The 19831-nt window shown below is 36.9% G+C and overlaps 1 protein-coding gene across 1 annotated transcript in view; it reads left to right on the top strand.

Moving 5' to 3' along the window:
* ZFPM2 (zinc finger protein, FOG family member 2) overlaps window positions 1–4444 on the top strand; it is a 450965-nt gene extending 446521 nt beyond the window's left edge. The window contains exon 8 of the mRNA XM_012784254.3: window positions 934–4444. Coding sequence (XP_012639708.1) covers window positions 934–3425 — 2492 coding nt within the window. The 3' untranslated portion in view covers window positions 3426–4444. The remainder of the gene's footprint in view (window positions 1–933) is intronic.
* The last annotated feature ends 15387 nt before the right edge of the window (window positions 4445–19831 follow it).

Raw genomic sequence — 19831 nt, 5'->3', positions numbered from 1 at the left:
TACTTAAGGAAAAAAGGAGCTAGGGATAGGAAGTCCCCTTTTATCATAACAGGACTGGGTATCTCTCCCAATGTTTTCAGCTTATTAATAGAAAGGACAGTTCTCATTTTAGTCTAGAGCACAGCGGGGGTGAGCCAAGCCTGATTTAAACATGTGCCAACAAATGGGACCTACAGTTAACCTTAGTATAAATGCTTATTTACCACAGTCAATGGTGATATTCAAAATATTTAATAAGTGACTATTAATAAAAATAAGCAGTGATCAATCAGCATAGATCCTCATTCAAAATGATTTTATTAGTGTACTGGTGTCTACGAGCTGAATATCAGCCCTGGATGGAGATAAACCATGTTCAGCAAAACTAATGAATAAAATTCTAGATTTATACAAAAGATAAATGAAGAGGTTATAATTACTTTGCAACATGGTTCCTATTTGGAATATTTTGACTAAAATCTATATGTAGTATACTGAGATTTATCTGATTTGCACTGGCTTTCCATAGCAATCCTCATGAATGTTCACTTCTTCCTGACGTAGAACATAGTGTGGTAGTAAGGTTATTGGATTAGAAATTATCAACTCTAAAGTACAGATGTGACTCCACCACTTAATAGCTTTATTACCATAATCAATTCCTTTAGCCTCCTTAACAGCATCTTCTGACCTGTAAAAATGGAGACGATGGCACTTATTCCATTTCGATGCCATAATACTCATGAAAGTGCTTTGGAAACTATAAAGTGATAATTACTATTATCACACATGCCGAAACATGTCACAAGAAAAAAAAAAAAAGCTAATACAACAAATGAGATTCTGAAAGGTTTCAATTTATTCCTGTTGCATTGCAAACATTAAGAAAGGTCCCTATTGTTAGAAAAGGAACGCATATGGTTCTCAATGTTCTTATTTCGTATGTCTCTCCAGGAGTGAAAATGGAAGAATTCCTCCCCCCTGGTGCTAGTCTAAAATGCACCGTCTGTAGCTACACTGCTGACTCTGTGATCAACTTTCACCAACACCTGTTCTCCCATCTCACTCAAGCTGCCTTCCGATGTAATCACTGCCATTTTGGCTTCCAGACTCAGAGGGAGTTACTGCAGCACCAGGAGCTCCACGTCCCCAGCAGCAAACTCCCCAGAGAAAGTGACATGGAACACTCTCCAGGTGGAACCGAAGACAGCTTACAGCCAGCCACAGACTTGTTGACCAGAAGTGAACTGCCCCAGAGCCAAAAGGCCATGCAGACTAAAGATGCGAGCTCTGACACAGAGCTGGACAAGTGTGAGAAAAAGACTCAGCTCTTCCTGACCAATCAGAGACCAGAGATACAACCTACAACAAATAAGCAAAGCTTTTCTTACACGAAAATAAAGTCTGAGCCCTCTAGCCCCAGACTCGCCTCATCTCCAGTTCAGCCTAATATCGGGCCTTCTTTCCCTGTGGGCCCTTTCCTATCTCAGTTCGCTTTCCCCCAAGACATCACAATGGTCCCTCAAGCTTCAGAGATCTTAGCCAAGATGTCTGAACTGGTACATCGGCGACTGAGGCACGGAAGTAGTAGCTACCCTCCTGTAATCTACAGCCCTTTGATGCCCAAGGGGGCCACTTGTTTTGAGTGTAACATAACATTCAATAATCTGGATAATTATCTAGTGCACAAAAAACATTATTGCAGCAGCCGATGGCAGCAGATGGCCAAGTCCCCAGAGTTCCCTGGTGTGTCAGAAAAGATGTCTGAAGCCGTGAGTCCCAACACTGGCCAAACCTCCATAAACCTTCTCAACCCAGCTGCTCATTCTGCTGATCCTGAGAATCCACTTCTTCAGACATCTTGCATCAATTCTTCCACTGTTTTAGATTTAATTGGGCCAAACGGGAAGGGCCATGACAAGGACTTTTCCGCTCAAACTAAGAAGCTTTCCACCTCCAACAGCAATGATGATAAAATTAATGGAAAACCTGTTGATGTGAAAAATACCAGTGTCCCCTTAGTGGATGGGGAAAGTGACCCAAATAAGACTACCTGTGAAGCTTGCAACATTACCTTCAGCCGGCACGAAACATACATGGTCCACAAACAGTATTACTGTGCTACACGCCACGACCCTCCGCTAAAGAGGTCTGCTTCCAACAAAGTGCCTGCCATGCAGAGAACCATGCGCACACGCAAGCGAAGAAAGATGTATGAGATGTGCCTACCTGAACAGGAACAAAGGCCTCCGCTGGTTCAACAGCGATTTCTTGACGTAGCCAACCTCAGCAATCCTTGTACCTCCACCCAAGAACCCACAGAAGGGCTAGGAGAGTGCTACCACCCAAGATGTGACATCTTTCCAGGAATCGTCTCAAAGCACTTGGAGACTTCTCTGACCATCAACAAATGTGTTCCAGTTTCCAAATGTGACACTACTCATTCCAGTGTTTCCTGCCTAGAGATGGACGTGCCCATAGATCTCAGCAAAAAGTGTTTATCCCAGTCTGAGCGGACAACCACATCTCCCAAAAGGCTGCTGGACTATCATGAGTGCACTGTGTGCAAGATCAGTTTCAATAAGGTAGAAAACTATCTGGCCCACAAGCAGAATTTCTGCCCGGTCACCGCACACCAGCGTAATGACCTCGGTCAACTCGACAGCAAAGTGTTTCCGAATCCAGAAAGCGAAAGAAACAGCCCTGATGTCAGCTATGAAAGAAGCATAATTAAATGTGAGAAAAATGGGAATCTAAAGCAACCTTCCCCCAATGGAAACTTATTTTCATCCCACTTAGCAACTCTGCAAGGCCTGAAAGTCTTTAGTGAAGCCGCTCAGCTCATTGCTACAAAAGAAGAAAACAAACATTTGTTTCTTCCACAATGCCTTTACCCTGGAGCAATAAAGAAAGCAAAAGGAGCCGACCAGCTTTCTCCATATTATGGAATAAAGCCAAGTGATTACATTTCCGGTTCTCTTGTCATCCATAACACTGACATAGAGCAAAGCACAAATGCAGAAAATGAATCTCCTAAAGGCCAGGCTTCCTCGAATGGGTGTGCTGTGCTGAAGAAAGATTCTCTGCCGTTGTTGCCGAAAAATAGAGGCATGGTAATCGTGAACGGTGGACTGAAACAAGATGAGAGACCTGCTGCCAACCCACAGCAAGAGAACATTTCCCAGAATCCTCAGCATGAAGACGGCCACAAATCTCCCTCATGGATCTCTGAGAACCCGTTAGCTGCAAATGAGAACGTCTCACCCGGAATCCCCTCCGCAGAGGAACAGTTGTCTAGTATAGCGAAAGGTGTGAATGGTTCCACCCAGGCTCCAACCAGTGGGAAATACTGCCGTCTGTGTGACATCCAGTTCAACAACCTTTCAAACTTTATAACTCACAAGAAGTTTTACTGCTCATCACATGCGGCGGAACATGTCAAATGAACTAACTCAATAAGTAAACATCCGTCACCTTTGGTACCAGTGTTTAGTATGTCGTTCTAACCAGTCCAGAAAAAAAAAAAAAGCTGTTTGAATTACATCTGGGCAATCAGGAGATAATTCATTATGGCTGAGTTGAAGACTTAAGGTGAAATTTCATTACAGTCCATTAGTAAAGTGTATTATTGGTGCCATTTTCAAAAAAAGATAATTAATTTATTTTACCAGCAGTATTCATAGCTGTGGTTATGTTATTTTTTATTTAAAAACTTTATATTAAAGTCATTTGTAATGTTATTGTATAGTTCTTGTGTAGCACATATGGTTTGCACTGTATAGTAGCTTTTAAAGAAAATAGTCACAAACAATACAGAAAAGCATTTTAGAAATAGCTTCAAAAGCACTTGTGTATCTTGATTTTTTTCTTATATGCTGTTGCAGATTTATGTATATGCTAAAATATAACTTGCAAAGATGTTCTAAATACACATACTATGAGTTCGCCTTAAGATTTCAATTCTTGGATAATCAGGCTCCAATTGCACTTTATATTTTAGCAGATACAGTCCCTTAGTCACTAGGCTTTGCATTTGTATGTAGCCGTATGTTTCTGTCCATTTTCTTAATCTTAAACATGTATGTTAAATGAAGATGGCAAATTTTTCTTGTATAGTACTTGTATTTTCTTTCGCTGATGCAGCTCTGTCTCAATTTTTAAACCTTTGCTGTTAAATGCAATACTTTATAAAGAATGAACAAAATTACTGGAAGCAGTATTGTAAGTAATGAGGTAGTATTAATCAGTTTTATCTTTTGAAAGGCACAGTCTAAATCGAAACCCTAAACTCAATGCTGCAAGTATGAATTTAATTCATATATAAGATCTATTTAAATATAAGAGTAGCAATACTGCACCTGGTGATCACAAAGATAATGTTCTACTTCTGATAGAAATAATTTCTCAACAAATGTTGTTACTATGCATGTATATGGATGGAATAAAATTCCAGATTGTTGGAGAAGTTTGGCATCCTTTTTTTTCTCTTTAAAATACAAGGGAAACACTATATCTATTCTTTGTGATGAGAATAAGTTAAAAACAATACTGAATAGCCATAGTACCACACTGAAAAACCAGTAAAGTGATAAATTGTCCTTTATATATGCCTAATTAATATAACTTGCTATATTAAAATGAACTATAAACTCCAGGCCATGAAACTAGAAAAGTTCTTCATTATTACTATATTTAGTTAGCAGAATCTCTCTGCCCTCCATCACTCACCATCACTGTAGCACAGAAAAAGAACAATTTCATGAATGTATAAATAACTTACAAGTTATATGCACAAGAATTTGCATAATTGTTGACCAAATGCACCAAACTTTCAGATGGAGTGTGCCAGAGAAAGAGGTTTGCATTTTGAGGAATGGTGAAGTAGTATGGTAAAGTGACTCTGATAAGTAAAGATGCACAAATCTCATGCTTGCAATTTGTAAAAGACACTAGATTTTACACATCTTTTTGTACAGTCCAGGGGTTTATATATTGGGAGGGGAGTGGAGAGCAGAGAATATGGGTCAGGTTGTGGAGGGCCAGATGGGCCAGCCAGAGGCACTGAGAGGAATTCAGCAGGCATAGGATTAGAAACCTCCTGAGCTGGAAAGGTGATGATTACCCACCTGTGGCTAAGGCCCACTATTTTCAGGTAGGTTGTGATGCCCTATCATTCATCCACATTGGATTTAGTAGCATAATGAACATAAGGTGTTGGTCTCAAACACAACGTACAAATACTCTGACAAAACATAGAAAAATACTGTGTTGTCAAGAACAATTCTCCAGTTGCTTGTTGAGAATAACTTTTTTCAAGCTTATGATCTTTGCCTTAACTGATGCTTTCCATTCCAGTCAGTGACTAAACAGGGTGAACAGAAGTGACATGCTTAATAGAGGGTTGCAGGAATCTCTCAAAGTGTGTCTTTAGGGATCCACAGAGATGCTCAGAAAGACCTATGCAGTTCTCAGGGTGGAACTGGCAGAACTGGGTATGCTTAAGAGGACTTTCTTGCCCAATCTCTTTTTCATCCTTCATCCCTCTTTAAAAAGAAAAAAAAATAGGCAATCAACATATATTTATTAACCTAGGTTTGTATCCACTATTTTGGAGATGAAGGCAAAGAAGTATAACACATAATTGCTTCCCCAAAGGAGTTTATAATCTGGTTTAGTTAAGTGTTTGTCAACAAAATTCCCTCATTGGGATTACCCAAGGAATATTTTACAATGCCAATTATATATGCCAGTCAACCTAGATCAATTAAAGAAAAGTGAGTGAAATTTTTAAAAAGAAGAATATGTAGATTGGAAAGGAGGCTGAGGTAGGAGGATTGCTTGAGCTCAGGAGCCTGCAGTGCATTTTTTTAAATTATTATTTCAAAATATTAAGGTGGTACGAATATTTTTGGTTACATGTATCGCTTTTTTAATGCTTGAGTCCCAGCTATAGGTGTGCCCATCACTCAAATAGTCTTCATTTTAACCCTTAGGTAGGTTTTTGCAACCTCCCTTCATTCCCCTTTCCCCTTTGATTGATTTCTACTGAGTTTTACTTCCCTCTGTGCACATGTGTGCTCCTTGGTTAGTCAGTTAGTTCCAATTTAATAGTAAATACTTGTGGTGTTTGTTTTTCCATTCTTGAGATACTTCACTTAGGAGAATGGTCTCCAGTGCCATCCAAATTGTTGCAAAAAGCATTAATTCATCCTTTTTATGGCTGAGTAAATACATCATGGTATACATATACTACATTTTATTAATCCACTCATGAATTGATGGCACTTGGATTGATTTGACATCTTTGTAATTGTGAATTGTGCTGCAATAAACATTCGAGTGCCGATGTCTTTTTGATGAAAAGTCTTCTCTTCCTTTGGGTAGATAACCAAAAGTAGAATTGCTAGATTGAATGGTAGGTCTACTTTTAGTTCTTTGAGGATCTCCACACTGTTTTCCACAAGGGTTGTACTAATTTGTAGTCCTACCAACAGTGTATAAGAGCTCCTTTCTCTCTGCATCCATTCCAACATCCATTGTTTTGGAATTTTTAATAAATGCAGTTCTAACTGAGGTAAGGTGATAATTTGCATTCCCCTGATGATTACTGAAGTTGAGCATTTTTTTCATGTTTATTGGCCATTTGCCTTTCTTCTTTTGAGAAGCTTCTGTTCATATCTTTTGCCCTCTTTTTAATGAGGTTGTTGTTTTCTTGCAGATTTCTTTGAGTTCTTTGTAAAAATTCTGGATATTATCCTTTTATTGGATGTTTAGCTTGAGAATATTTCTCCCATTCTGTAGGTAACATAGCAGATTTTCTATTTGTTCTGTTGATTGTTTCCTTAGCTGTGCGGGAGCTTTTAGTCTAATCAAATGCCATGTATTAATTTTTATTGTTGCCATGATTGCCATTGGGGTCTTAGTCATAAATTCTTTGCCTAGTCCAATATCTAGAAGAGTTTTTCTTTCATTTTCCTATAGAATTCTTATGGCTTCATGCCTTAGATTTGTCTTTTATCCATCTTGAATTAATTTTTGTGAGTAGTGAGAGATATGGATCCTGTTTCATTCTTCTGCATGTGGCTATCCAATTTCAATCTTCACTGATAAAAAAAAGGGCCCCATGTTCAATTAAAAACATTGAGGTCACAATATTATCAGTTGAGTTATCTGTGGAAAGGTGGTAAAAAAAAAAAAAAAAGCAATGGATTGTATTGGTTCTTGAGATGAGTCTATCCTATTTAAATCCTTTACAGAATTCTAAAACTTAATAAATCAGAATATCCTAGGTTTGGACCTGGATTTCTAGGATTTTCTGGGTTTTGTTTGTTTATTTTTTAACAAAGCAGGCCCAAGGTATTCTCTGTTGTCTTTCTTTGTCTAGAATTGAGAACCACTGAATTAAACAGAGGAAACAGGAAGCTAAGTGCTGTGGTCAACACCAAAATTAATTGCTTAATTAATTAAATTAATTAATTCTGCTTTGGCAGCAGAATTTAATATATAATCAGTATTTACCTTAAAGTGTTGCTATCTAATGTGTAACACATTTGAGTGTTTAAAACTATTACAATTTAAAATAATATGTATGTTTTAATATTGAAATTAAAACTGAAGATCAACTTGTTATGGAATCTGTGAGCACTACTTGAACACCTTTTAATCAGGAAGAACTCTCTCATTTTCAAGCCAAACGAAGAGTCAAAGATTTTAAGTGGGCTTAGTCACAAAGCTAATGAGTGAGAGTCAGCTACCTGTGTCTTCCTCTCAGTTTATCTGCTGACATAATGTTCCTTCATTAAAGCAGAAGGCATGTGGTGATTTCAGTGTTATCCAAATGTCTTGGTCTCTGACCTATAACTTAAAAGAAAGGCAGTGTTTCCCGTTTAATACCTGAGTTTCAGTGACATAAACCTCCACAAACTTGAATGCCAGAAATTGGAGTGCCCAGCTATTGAGATTTTCCTGGTATGGCAACCCCTATGAGGCTGCTCTTGGGGGGATACCGACACCTTCTAGTGATGACCACTGTCCCCACACTCCGGCTTCAAGAGAAGAGACACTGCTTTCCCTTTACTGCATAATCACAGGCATCCGATATGCCTCACTCTTAATACCACATTCTAAAAATATTTTCTTAAAGTCCAGGAAGGATGGAAGGGAAAAGCAAAGTATATTAATAAAACACCTCTCGAGAATTCAACTAAACCAAACATAACACTAAGCTTTCTTTAAGGATGGCCACCCAACTTCACGGTTCCCTGCACCATGAGTGGATCCACACTTCTCTGTGCTCAGGTATCCCAAACAATTTCACACCTGGGCCTGGAGAGAAGCAGTTCTTCCCTCATTCTACCCTCAGGTCCACCTCTGGAATACTCACCTTCTGCCTTAAGATCGACCCCTCGAAGCAGTACCCATCTTATACCCCTAAGCACAGAAGATCCCAAAAGATATCAGAACACTCAGGCCAAGGTCTATGTATCTTAAAAACAGAGGCATCAATAATTAGTCCAGTGCTTTTACACAGAATATTTACTGTCTTCAGAGCATCTTCTCATTTTCAGTGAGAAAATGCTTAAAGAAGAAAACATATAAAATAGACCAACAAGAAAAATCAGAAAATATAGGCAAAGGGCAATTTAAATCCATGCTTAGAAAGGAAGCATTTATCTAATGAAAATTGTGAAAACAAAAAAGAGCTGTTGATTTCAAAGAAAACTGTTTCTATTAACTTATAAAGTGGTTAGGTTCTTGAAGTTATCATATCTCAAACATTTTCATTCAAAAATATCTTTATTTGTTCCTGGCACCCAGTAAGGTTAATAAATACTAGTTGACTAAATGAAAGTGATGGTTTTCCTATTACTAAAGGCAGTTTTGCCCCACAAAAAATTTAGTATTTATTCTCAAAAGCCAAATTGCTTACAATTTTTTAAAAGATGTGTATCCCAGTCTCTAATTATCAAGGATTCAGGATAATCTCAGCTTGGCTCATCTTGTCATATAAAAATGGGAAATGCACAAGTAGAAGATATTTTTAGTTGTGGATACAAGAAATAAGTAGCAATCTCCAAAATATTTTAGCTTTTAGCTTCAGCATTTTTTTTTCTATCACTAAGCCTTTATGAGGGTCATTTTGAAAAGTACTAATTTAAATTATTGAAATTTAATAATAAGAAACTACTTTATACTCATTTGTGCATATAAGTGACTCAACAGTTTTCAGTGGGTGCTACAATATGGATGTTTGTCACCTAAACCTTATGTTAAAATTTGATCCCCAATATTGGAGGTGAGGCTTAATAGGAGGTGTTTGGGTCACGGGGGTGGATCCCTCATGAATAGTAATAAATTGAGTTCTTGCTCTATTCATTCCCACAAGAGTTGGTTGTTAAAAAGAGCTTGGCACCCCCTCCCCACCTGGTTTCCTTTCTTACCCTGTGGTCTCTGCACACACCAGCTCTCCTCTACCTTCCACCATGAGTGGACACAGCCTGAAGCATTCTCCAGGGGCCCAATATTCCAGCAAGAAGAATTGTGAGCCAAATAAAATGCTTTTATTTATAAATTACCCAGCCTCAAGTATTCCTTTATAGAAACACAAACCAGAGTAAGACTGTGGGTTTAAAACAGCTCAACTTGTAATTTATTGAGCTAATATAAACCTTTTCTGTAAACTACTCCTGCTCTATTATCATAAAGTAATAAACAAAAAAGAACTAGATATCAAAACTGAAATCAAGTCATCAATTAAGTAACTAGTACCTGGCACAAGTCCAGTAAAGTGACCCTCAATAAGGATTTGTGAATGGATCAATGAGTGGATAATGGCAATAGAAAATAGTGGGTGTGTGAATATATATATATATATATACACACATATATATATGTGAGTGAACAATGCTTGAAAGAATAAATGGTTAATTGAGACTTAACCTGATCTATTAAATAATTAATTCATCAATGGAAAGGAATCATTTGCCAGATAGTTTTTAAACCATTACTTTTTAATATAGAGATAAACACCATTTCACCACTGTTGTGGGGAAATAAAACCACATGCCATCACATAGGAAAATCTTCTTCCTCAAGAAGTCAGTATCTGGCATAAGTATTTTAAACATGGAAACTTTATATAGGGACATAGTTATGAAAGTGTTGAAAGGCCTGGATGAGTTGAAAGGGATTGGGAACATCAGGAAGCCATGATCACTCTGAGGACTGGAGTAGCAAAGTGGAAGTGGTATTTCTCAGAGACAATGATTATCATTCTGCTGTTGGATCCACTGCACTATAGCCTTGTAGGAAGCCAGGAGCCCCAAATCCTGCTTATAGTGCAGAAGCCAAGAGTCCAAACTGCCGTCAATGCCCCTGAGAAAGCCAGAGTCCATGAAGGCTGAGCAACTGAGACTGCTGGGGCTGGCAGCGCTTCCGATTGCTCCTGGGAACCCACTAGCTGCACAAGAAGCTGCAATTGTCAAATGTTGTCATTGCTGTCACCAGAGGGACAATCCAAAGTAAAAAAAAAAAAAGAGAGAGAGCTTCTCCCTTCTTCCCATCTTTTAATATTCCATCAATGCCTCCCATAGGCGACAAGATATCAGCTGGTGGGGGCGGGGGGGGGGGTAGAGTCCAGAAATTGTAGCCTGAAGAAAAGCAGAAATAACTGGGGTAGACCAGTCCTGAGAGCTTAGCTTAAAAGGTGCTGTGTTTTCTTCCCACAACTTTCCTTCTTCCACTTACATATTTCCTTTGAAGATGGAAGACAACAACTCACAACAGCAAAAATTCCAGCTACTCTTTTCTCTCTCTGATACATACATATAAGACTAGCCCAAACATTCTCTGGAGATAGAAGCATGTTAGTTCTTCATGACTTCTATAACAGTTTACCACAAATTTGGTCACTTAAAAATGTATCCTTTCACAGATCTGGAGGTCAGAAGTGGGACATCAACATATCAGCAGGACTGTGCTTCCTTCAGAGTCTCTGTGGGGAAAATACCTTCTTGCCTTTTCCAGCTTCTGGTGGTTGTCAGTATTCTTTGTCTTGTGGCTGCATCACTCTAATCTCTGCCTCCAGGCCACATTACCTCCTCTTCTGTCTGTAATCTCTTCCTGCCTCTCTCTCATAAGGACACTAATGGTTGCATTTAGGGCCCACAAGGATAATTTTGGATAATCTTCCTATGTCAAGATCATTAATCACATTTGAAAAGACCTTTTTTCCTTATAAGGCATATAGAGGTTCTAGGGATTAGGATCCAATACCTTAATATTTGGGGGGATTACTTTTTAGTTTCCTACAGGGAGGTATGGAAATATTCTGGCCAGTATGGAGGTAGAGAAAAAGGGATGGAGGAAGGAGTTATGGCTCTCAGCCAGGTTCCATATGTGTGGCAGTATAGCAAAAATTAAGTTTCACCTAACCTGGTGAATCTCTTGGAACTTGATTGAGATGTGAATGTTATTAACAAACATTAACAACATCCCATAAAGAATGAAGTATCTAAACTGACAGGTCTCAACTGATCGCTCAGGACCCAATCCTGGAGCATAATTGAGTCTGATGACACTTCCACATCAGGAGGTGTATCTATTTGGAACTTCATAAACCTTATTAATTCAGAGAATCATAAAAAATCAGACACAGGCTGGGCAAAAGTTTACTTTGGCACTATCTAGCAAAAAGAGTTTGCTCAGTATATTAATAGAGTAAACAGGATTGAAAGAAAATAAACTGTTTTCAAGAATCTTAGCTGCCCCACTTTGCATACAAATAATATATTAATTTCAAACAGTTTTTATCTACATATTAAAGAAGGATATCAGAGCTTTTTGCTTGGCAGCACCTCTTTGATCATTCATTCCACTTCTTACATATGATGTAATCTGGTTTCAGATGGTATAAATGTATCAAATTCACTAAGTCCAGAACTTTTTTCCCTATTGAAGTTGAATGGCCCTCAAGAAAAATAATCGAGTAAAATACAATGTTGTTATATTTATAGAAAAATATACAATGAACAAATAGTCTTTTAAAATTAGAAATAGGGACCTAAAACTTTATTTTAAAAATTCAATAAATGAAAAAAATACACTCAATATCATGATTAGTTTAAAGTAAGAGATTGATTACAGAAAGAGGGGATGATTCAAAATGAAAAATCAAGGAGATAAACATAGAAATCATAAGAAAAAATCTTACGAGGAACAAGGAGAAAATTCAAGACAAAGACAGGAATTAACAGAAAAATGCTCACATCAGACCACTCATAAACTTACCCAGGTTGGACACACAGACTCCTTCCTCCTGCTACAATGTATAAATGGTGGTTGATCTTAGTCAAAACCAATCTTTCTACCTAAGCATTCCATTCCCTGTAACTAGTTTGATGATGTAGCTCCCGAAATTATTTCCTCACTTTCTTGGCACAAATGCAACAGATGTCTCTTTATCAGTGGATGTAAGGACTTGAAAAAGAAGCATCAACAACATGCTGTGCATTGAAGTGTGACCCAGAAATGAAGGGGTTCATCTCCCATGTTCTGGATTCTAATCCTGGGAGGTGGCAGGAGTTCCAATAACACTCATATTAAATGTCCTGCTAGTCTTAGCAAATGTAGACTTGGAGCAGATTCAATTTAATTTAGGGATCAAAATAATGTGTTATTACATATGCAGGGTTTAGACCAGTGTCACACCTACTACATCAGTGCTATAATTACTATTTTTTTTAATGAGCAAACTGAGGCTTAAAGCAGTTGAATGAGTTCCCCAAGTGGCAGAACCAGTGGAGCCAAGTCTTTGAACCCAGTTATTTGTCTACAAGACTTTGCTACCCCTTTCCATAAGGCCCTGATTCTCACTGCCTCTACCTCAAGCCGGATCACTTATAATCATGTTGCAGGTTTGCCTGATACCTGTTATGCCTTCTGGCACAAGAATTGTCTGAGTTAAAAGAACCATATGTCCAATTCTGTCTGGGAAAGTCCTGGCCTTGTTTAGAATTTGCCTTAGGTTTTTCATAATAAGTATTATTATCAAGAGTTGCATCAAAGTAAGTTGGATAAATTCCATAGACTTCCAGTTTTATTACCAGCTTCTAACATCATCTTTATTGGTAGTGGGTAAGAGGCATGCCTAGTAAATGGTTTCCTCTTTAACATATGGTTAAAGCTGAAAGACAAACAGAGGTGCCCTATCTTTTGTTTTGACCCTTTCTAAATGCAATGTAGTGTAATTAACACTTTCTTTTCAAGGACAACACATAAGGTCTTAAATGATAAAGCACATTTGGACAGAAACAGTGAAGGACAGTTTAACTCTTGTGTTCTGGGAGCTGCTGCCTCCGCTCACTATTGTATTTACCTGTGTCCTGGCCACACTATGCACAAAGCCCCACTAGGCAATGAGATCTACAAAAAAAACGTGAGGAATTACTAATTAGACTATGGAATATGCTGAAAATAGAAGGGTAGTTACTTCGTTTTAGGAGTAACAAATAGACAATAGTAACAGCTGAGTAATGGATAAATAAAACATGATAAATCCAAAAACAAACAAACATGTTTTTGGTAACATGTTTTTATTTTGCAGTATGTCATTTCAGCAATAAATGCTTAAAATGAAATGTCATTTAATAAAAAATTAAGAGCTAGTTTACATTTCTCAAGAAAGTTAGATAATGTGTGACTTACACAAATTTTGTATTGACAGCTACCATTCACCAAGGAAGCTATAAAGACATGAGTAACCACACAAAACTAGACCACATAAATTTGCTTAAGAAGCCTCAGCATCTACTTCAAATTTAGTAGTTATTTAACTGTTTGAGCCTGAAGATTATGATTCAATATATGGGACAACAGTGGGTGCACATGATTTACTCTAGAAAACATGACTTTTCACTTAGATCAAATGATTAATCTATATAAATGTCACTATTAGAATTGGTGTAGTTCATATATAACTTGGAATTTTTTCCAAATAAGCTACATTCTATCAATTGAAATAAGAGTTGTAGTTGGGAAATTTAACAGATATATTTTTAAAATTAAATTAAAAATTCTAAATAAAAATTCTAAATTAAATTAATAACTTTAAATATTTTTAAATGAATTAATAATTCCATGGAATTTAGATACACATTTATATATGTATACATACATACACAGGGTAAGAATAACTGAAAGGAATGTTGGTGATAAAGCCGACGTTGAATGCAAAATGAATATTGTATTGCAATACTCATTCTTCCTTTACTTCCCGTCAGTAATCAAATTTTTTAAATGTTTGATTATTAATTTGAAGAAATACTTCATAGACTCATATACATGTCTTATAAGGACATTGAACTTTTTTTACCAAGTCCTCTAAATTTTGGTTACACTTAATTCAAAATCATTTAAAAATATTTAATTAATATATTCAACAAATAGGTTATTAAGTGTTTTCAAAGAAGCAAGCCAAAAGACATGAAATTTACCACTATAAAATAGAGAGTCTAGCTTTATTAAACATTAAGAATTAAAACAGTGTCCAAGATTTAGTTTTTACATTTTATAATTACATTTTGTATTATCCTAATTTGGAGGAAAGCTCTTTTATTGGAATCTCTATTTGTAATTGGATAAATTTATTTTTATTGCAATGAAATGAAATAAGAAAGCTTATGATCTTCCATTATATCCAAAAAGTAATAGAGATAAATTATTTGATAATTTTTCTTTAAAATATATTTTACAAAAGAAGGCACTTAAATGGGAACAAAAAGTAGTACCTCTATAGATATGTAGACTGAAATATTTGCACATTTCAATTAAAAATAGAAAAATGAAAGTATCTCTCATTTAGCAATTTGTCTCTGAGATTATGCCATATGTATTAAGAATAAAATACACTGCTTATGCTATATATTCTGTTAAAGCATTCCCATAGTCAACAGACAAAATGAATTCCCTGTAGCTGACTGAGATCTAGGTTAAAACAGCATGAGGTAGCCATGGCTGGGTGAGGGAGTAGTCACCTACTCTCTGTTTTCATAAACATGTTGAAGAGAGTCACAGGACCTATTTTTCTACAATGAAGCCACACCAGTTCCTATTGTCAGTGCCAAGAGAGACTGCAGCTAGAAATTCCCCAACTGACTACCAACAGACCACCTGGAGGCAGCGTATTAAAAGAGACAGGTAGTTTGTGGCTTAAAGGTCATCCAATCAAGTTTTTATTTCTCACTTCTCTGTCTCTCTGCACCTCTCCTCCTATTCTGCTGTTTTTGCCTCTACAATCTCTAACCTTCCAGCTTCTCCTTGAAGCTTGCTTTCTTTTTACTCTGAAGGCTGTGTCTCCCCAATCTGCAGATTGTTTGTTATAGCAAAGAAAGCTCTCCCTTTTTCCTCCATAGATTTCATGGTCTTTTGATAACAATCCGTGTATGTAGATATTAACAATGTGCTCTTAAATTCATTGTTTATTTGCTTTTTTATACCTTGGTTTGAAATAGTTTTAGATTTGTAGAACAGTTGAAAAAAATAGTAGAGTTCCCATGTACTATCACCCAATATCCCTTAGTACTCACATTTTATCAAATACATAGATAGCCATGGTACATTTTTCAAAACTTACATTAGAAAAGTATTATTAAATTTTATTTAATACACATTGATATTTTATTTCTATTTTAGAAATAATTATATTTTTAAAGATTGTTTATGACTAGAACTATGTTTAGATCCATTTATAAAAACTAATTTATTTCTTAATAACTAAATATACAATTATGATTATTTTAGCATTCATTTTCACCCCCAGAAATGTCCTTTGGACAACATAGAAAGAGCCTGCCTCTACAAAACATTTTTTTTTAAAGTAGCTAGGTGTGGTAGAATATTTTTAGTTGGAGCAAAGCCTCTCAAGCTTTAATGTTTGTACAAATCATCTGAGGAGCAGGGAGGGGCCTGGCAGTTTCCATTTTTATGAAGCTCCCAGGTGATATCAATACTGCAGGTACATATTTGTAAATTAGATTAGCTGTATTTGACAACTGGGAATGGGAAAGTGTCCCTCTCAAGCTCTTTTCATTCTTTTTTAATTTTAAGTTTTTTAGAGACAGGATCTTGCTCTGTCACCTCTTTTTATTCTTTAGTAGTTTGGAGAATAGAGTAGAACTTTTGAACACATGTCTCACTTACACACAACAGCTGCCTCACTGTGAACTTTCTCATTTTCAATTTTGTATTAATTCTGATAATTTTTTTTTCCTAAGGAAAACACTTGTGGAGTCTATTACAAGATTGGTGGACTCACGCTGTGATCAGAGACAGATGCTTAAGGGAATAGCAGAGTCGTTCTGTGATTTATGACCATTCCTGGTGGGGGTTTGGGTGGGAGTGGGGACAGAGTGGGGGGGATAAAATATGTAAAGAGTATTGCAATCTCATGGCCATCTGTGCTAACTGCATGCTGCAAGCCTCAAACAGACAGGATATCAGCAAATGTTATTAGTTGGTTTCAATTTTGAATTTTGTGCCCTTCAAAATTATTCATGCTACATTCATTCATTCATCTACCCACTCATGATTAAATCTTAGTTTTGAGTTCTGACTCTGCTACAGCACTATCTTGGGCTCTGGGGACCCAATGCTAAAAGATGGTCTCTGTCTTCAATTGGCTTTGGGTAGGGAAGTGTAGAGAGGAAAGCCAGAAGGAGATACAATGCATTGTGATAAATGCTACACTGTTGCACAGAGTGTGGAACACATAAGAAAACACCTTATCCAGTCTTGGGGAATCCTGGGAAAGTTTCCCAAATAGTCTATTTTGAAGTGTAATAGATAAATAGAAGTTATTCAGGTAAGCAAAAGCGGAGGACAATGTAAAGAAGAGGAGGAAGGTGAGAGGAGGGAGGTGAAAATGCAGTTATTTTAAGTAAGAAACAAGATTAACAAGTGCAAAACCCAAATGTTCAGAATACAACTTTCCCCAATTTTTTAAATCCTGTGTTCCCCATTTTAGTGATGTCAACACCACCCACTTGGTTATCCTGTCCACAAAGTGGGAGTAATCTTGGTCTTTTCTCACTCTCTCATTCTACTGCCTCCCATTTCAGATGATCATTTACTCTTCTCAATTCTTCCTCTAGCTCTATCTTAAATGTATTTTCTTGTCTCTATTCATGAGGACACCAAAATCTTACATAGTTCAAGATTATAGCACAATTATCTTTACCTAATTTACTATAAGAGCCTCCAAACTGATATTCCTAGTTTCAGTTTCAAGCCTATTTCAGGTTGAAAAACTTTTATTTTTACTATAATGATCTTTCCAAAGATAAAATCCTATTACTGTCACTCTCTTCTTAAATCTTTCAGTGGCTCCCCATTTCCCTCAGGATCAAGTTCAGTTTCTTTAACAGGATTAACAAGACCTTAAATCTTTGGGCTCCTGCTTACATCTCTAACTTTCTGATCCAATATTTGATACATTTCATATATAGCATATTTATTATTAATCACCTAGATATGATAGTTGCTATGCCAGAACTCTAAATAAAATAATGAATAAGATAAACAGCCCTGCTTATATTCTGTCAAAGGAGACATTTAAACAGACAATTAAGTTATTAGCAACTGTTGTAAGAGCTCTTCCCCACCACTTTTATGATGGAAATACCCTACACATTCTAAATGACAGTATTTGGGATTATCTTGGGCTTGATCTAGTCTGGAATATAAATTTTTCCAGTCCTCCATTTTTAAAAAGGATCATTATTTTAATAAAAGACATTGTCTCTTATTGCCACTTTATTCATTACAATACTGCAAACTATTGTAATAGCTAAAAGCATGAAATTTCAGTAGCTTAAGACAATGAAAATTTATTTCTAACCCCTCAAATGCTCCTTAGGTAGGAGGGACCAACCAATCACTCACCTCTTCAAATCAATGAAGGTTCTTCTATTATTAACTTAGGTTTTCTAAGTTTTCTGAATATTCACATCCTATTGACAGCCAGAAAAAAAAAAAAAAAAGGATTTGAAAGTAGATTTTAATGGGCCAGATCTGGAAGCAATATATATCCCTTCTGACGACATTCCATTGGCTAGAATTCTTTCACAGAGTGATGCCCAGGTGAAAGTGAGGTGGTGGGAAATATAGAACACATCCATGCCTAGAAACAGAAGGGAATGAGTTTGAAGAACTGCCAATTAGTCTGTATCATACTCACCAAAACATAAAAATTAATGGCCCGGTGCGGTAGCTCACGCCTGTAATCCTAGCACTCTGGAAGGCCAAGGCAGGAGGATGGCTCAAAGTCAGGAGTTCAAAACCAGCCTGAGCAAAAGCAAGACCTCATCTCTACTAAAAATAGAAAGAAATTAATTGTCAAACTAAAAATATATAGAAAAAAATTAGCTGGGCATGGTGGCACATGCCTGTAGTCCCAGCTACTCGGGAGGCGGAGGCAGAAGGATCGCTTGAGCCCAGGAGTGTGAGGTTGCTGTGAGCTAGGCTGATGCCTCGGCACTCTAGCCCAGGCAACAGTGTGAGATTCTATCTGAAAAAAAAAGAAATGAGTGAAAATGATTATGACCCATCCATGACTGCAGTGAGGTCCCTGCCTTTATCTGTTGTGATCTATACCATCTGTCCATGTTGATTGACAGGACCATTGCTTATCCCAAACCTGGCAGGTTATGACATCACCTTGCACCTCACACTCTGAGTCTTGTTTCAATTATCACAAATTCAAAAACAGATGATCATTTTAAATATCTTTTTTTAAATTTCTGCTTTGAGATGCTTATGGTGTTAAGACTCAAATGGAGTCATTAGTACATTTGTTTTCTCTCAGTCATGACTCTTCTGTGGAAACATTCCTTCATGCCTATCCTTCCCCATCCCTGCCTGCATCCCCAGCAATCTGTCATTCGCTAAATCTTAGTTGCCTTTTAGACCTTTGTTAAAATTACCACTCATGTTTCGCTCTCCAAGACTTCCCCAAATCTGGGTTAGGAGTTCCTTCCCTGAATTCTAGAAGCACTTTGTGATCTCTATATATGTACACTTACAAAAATATGTGAATTAATACCTGGTTAATTCTTGTATCCCTGGCACTTAGCATAATACCTGACACATAATGGGTAGTATATACTTAATGGACTGTATTGATTGATGTTTTTCAATAGGGCTGGGATGTAGGGCATGAAGTGAGAAAAATGTAGAAGAAGGCATTAATCTGGATAATCTAAGGGAGTAGTTTTCAAAGTGTGATCACTGGACCAGCACCATTAACATCATTTGGCATCTTATTAGATATGCATATTCTCAGGCTCCACCCCAGACATTCTGAATTAGAAACTATGAAGGGTCAAGCCCAGAAATCTATGTTTTAACAAGCCCTTTTGATAAGTGATTCTAATCCACACTAAAGTTTGAGAACAACTGACCTACAAGTTACCAATGAGCTTAGATAAATCTGAAACAAATTTTAAGAAAAAAGAAAATGGCAATATTGACAATCTAATAATAGAAGTTATTATTCCTTAAGTACTGCTTGTGCCCAATGCCAAAGTATTGACCTTTCCAGGAGTTGTGACGCTAAAACAGTCTTGTGACTCATGTAATCCAATTAAATGTGGTTTAAATGTGAGCATTGTACTAACAGATAAAAAGAATGTGATAAAAATTCAGAAGAGAATGAAGCAGTAAATAGATTGCTATAATCCAGTCAAGTAGTACAACCACCTGAGTAGGAATTACTTACTGACTCAAGCAACAATCTGAAAATTAGTTGCCATCAAATTGGTACTGACTGATTAACACTATGGTGCTCAAATGGTGGTAA

Source organism: Microcebus murinus, chromosome 7 (genome assembly GCF_040939455.1).
Source record: "Microcebus murinus isolate Inina chromosome 7, M.murinus_Inina_mat1.0, whole genome shotgun sequence".
Lineage (NCBI taxonomy): Eukaryota > Metazoa > Chordata > Mammalia > Primates > Cheirogaleidae > Microcebus > Microcebus murinus.
This window is presented reverse-complemented; position numbering and strand designations above follow the sequence as displayed.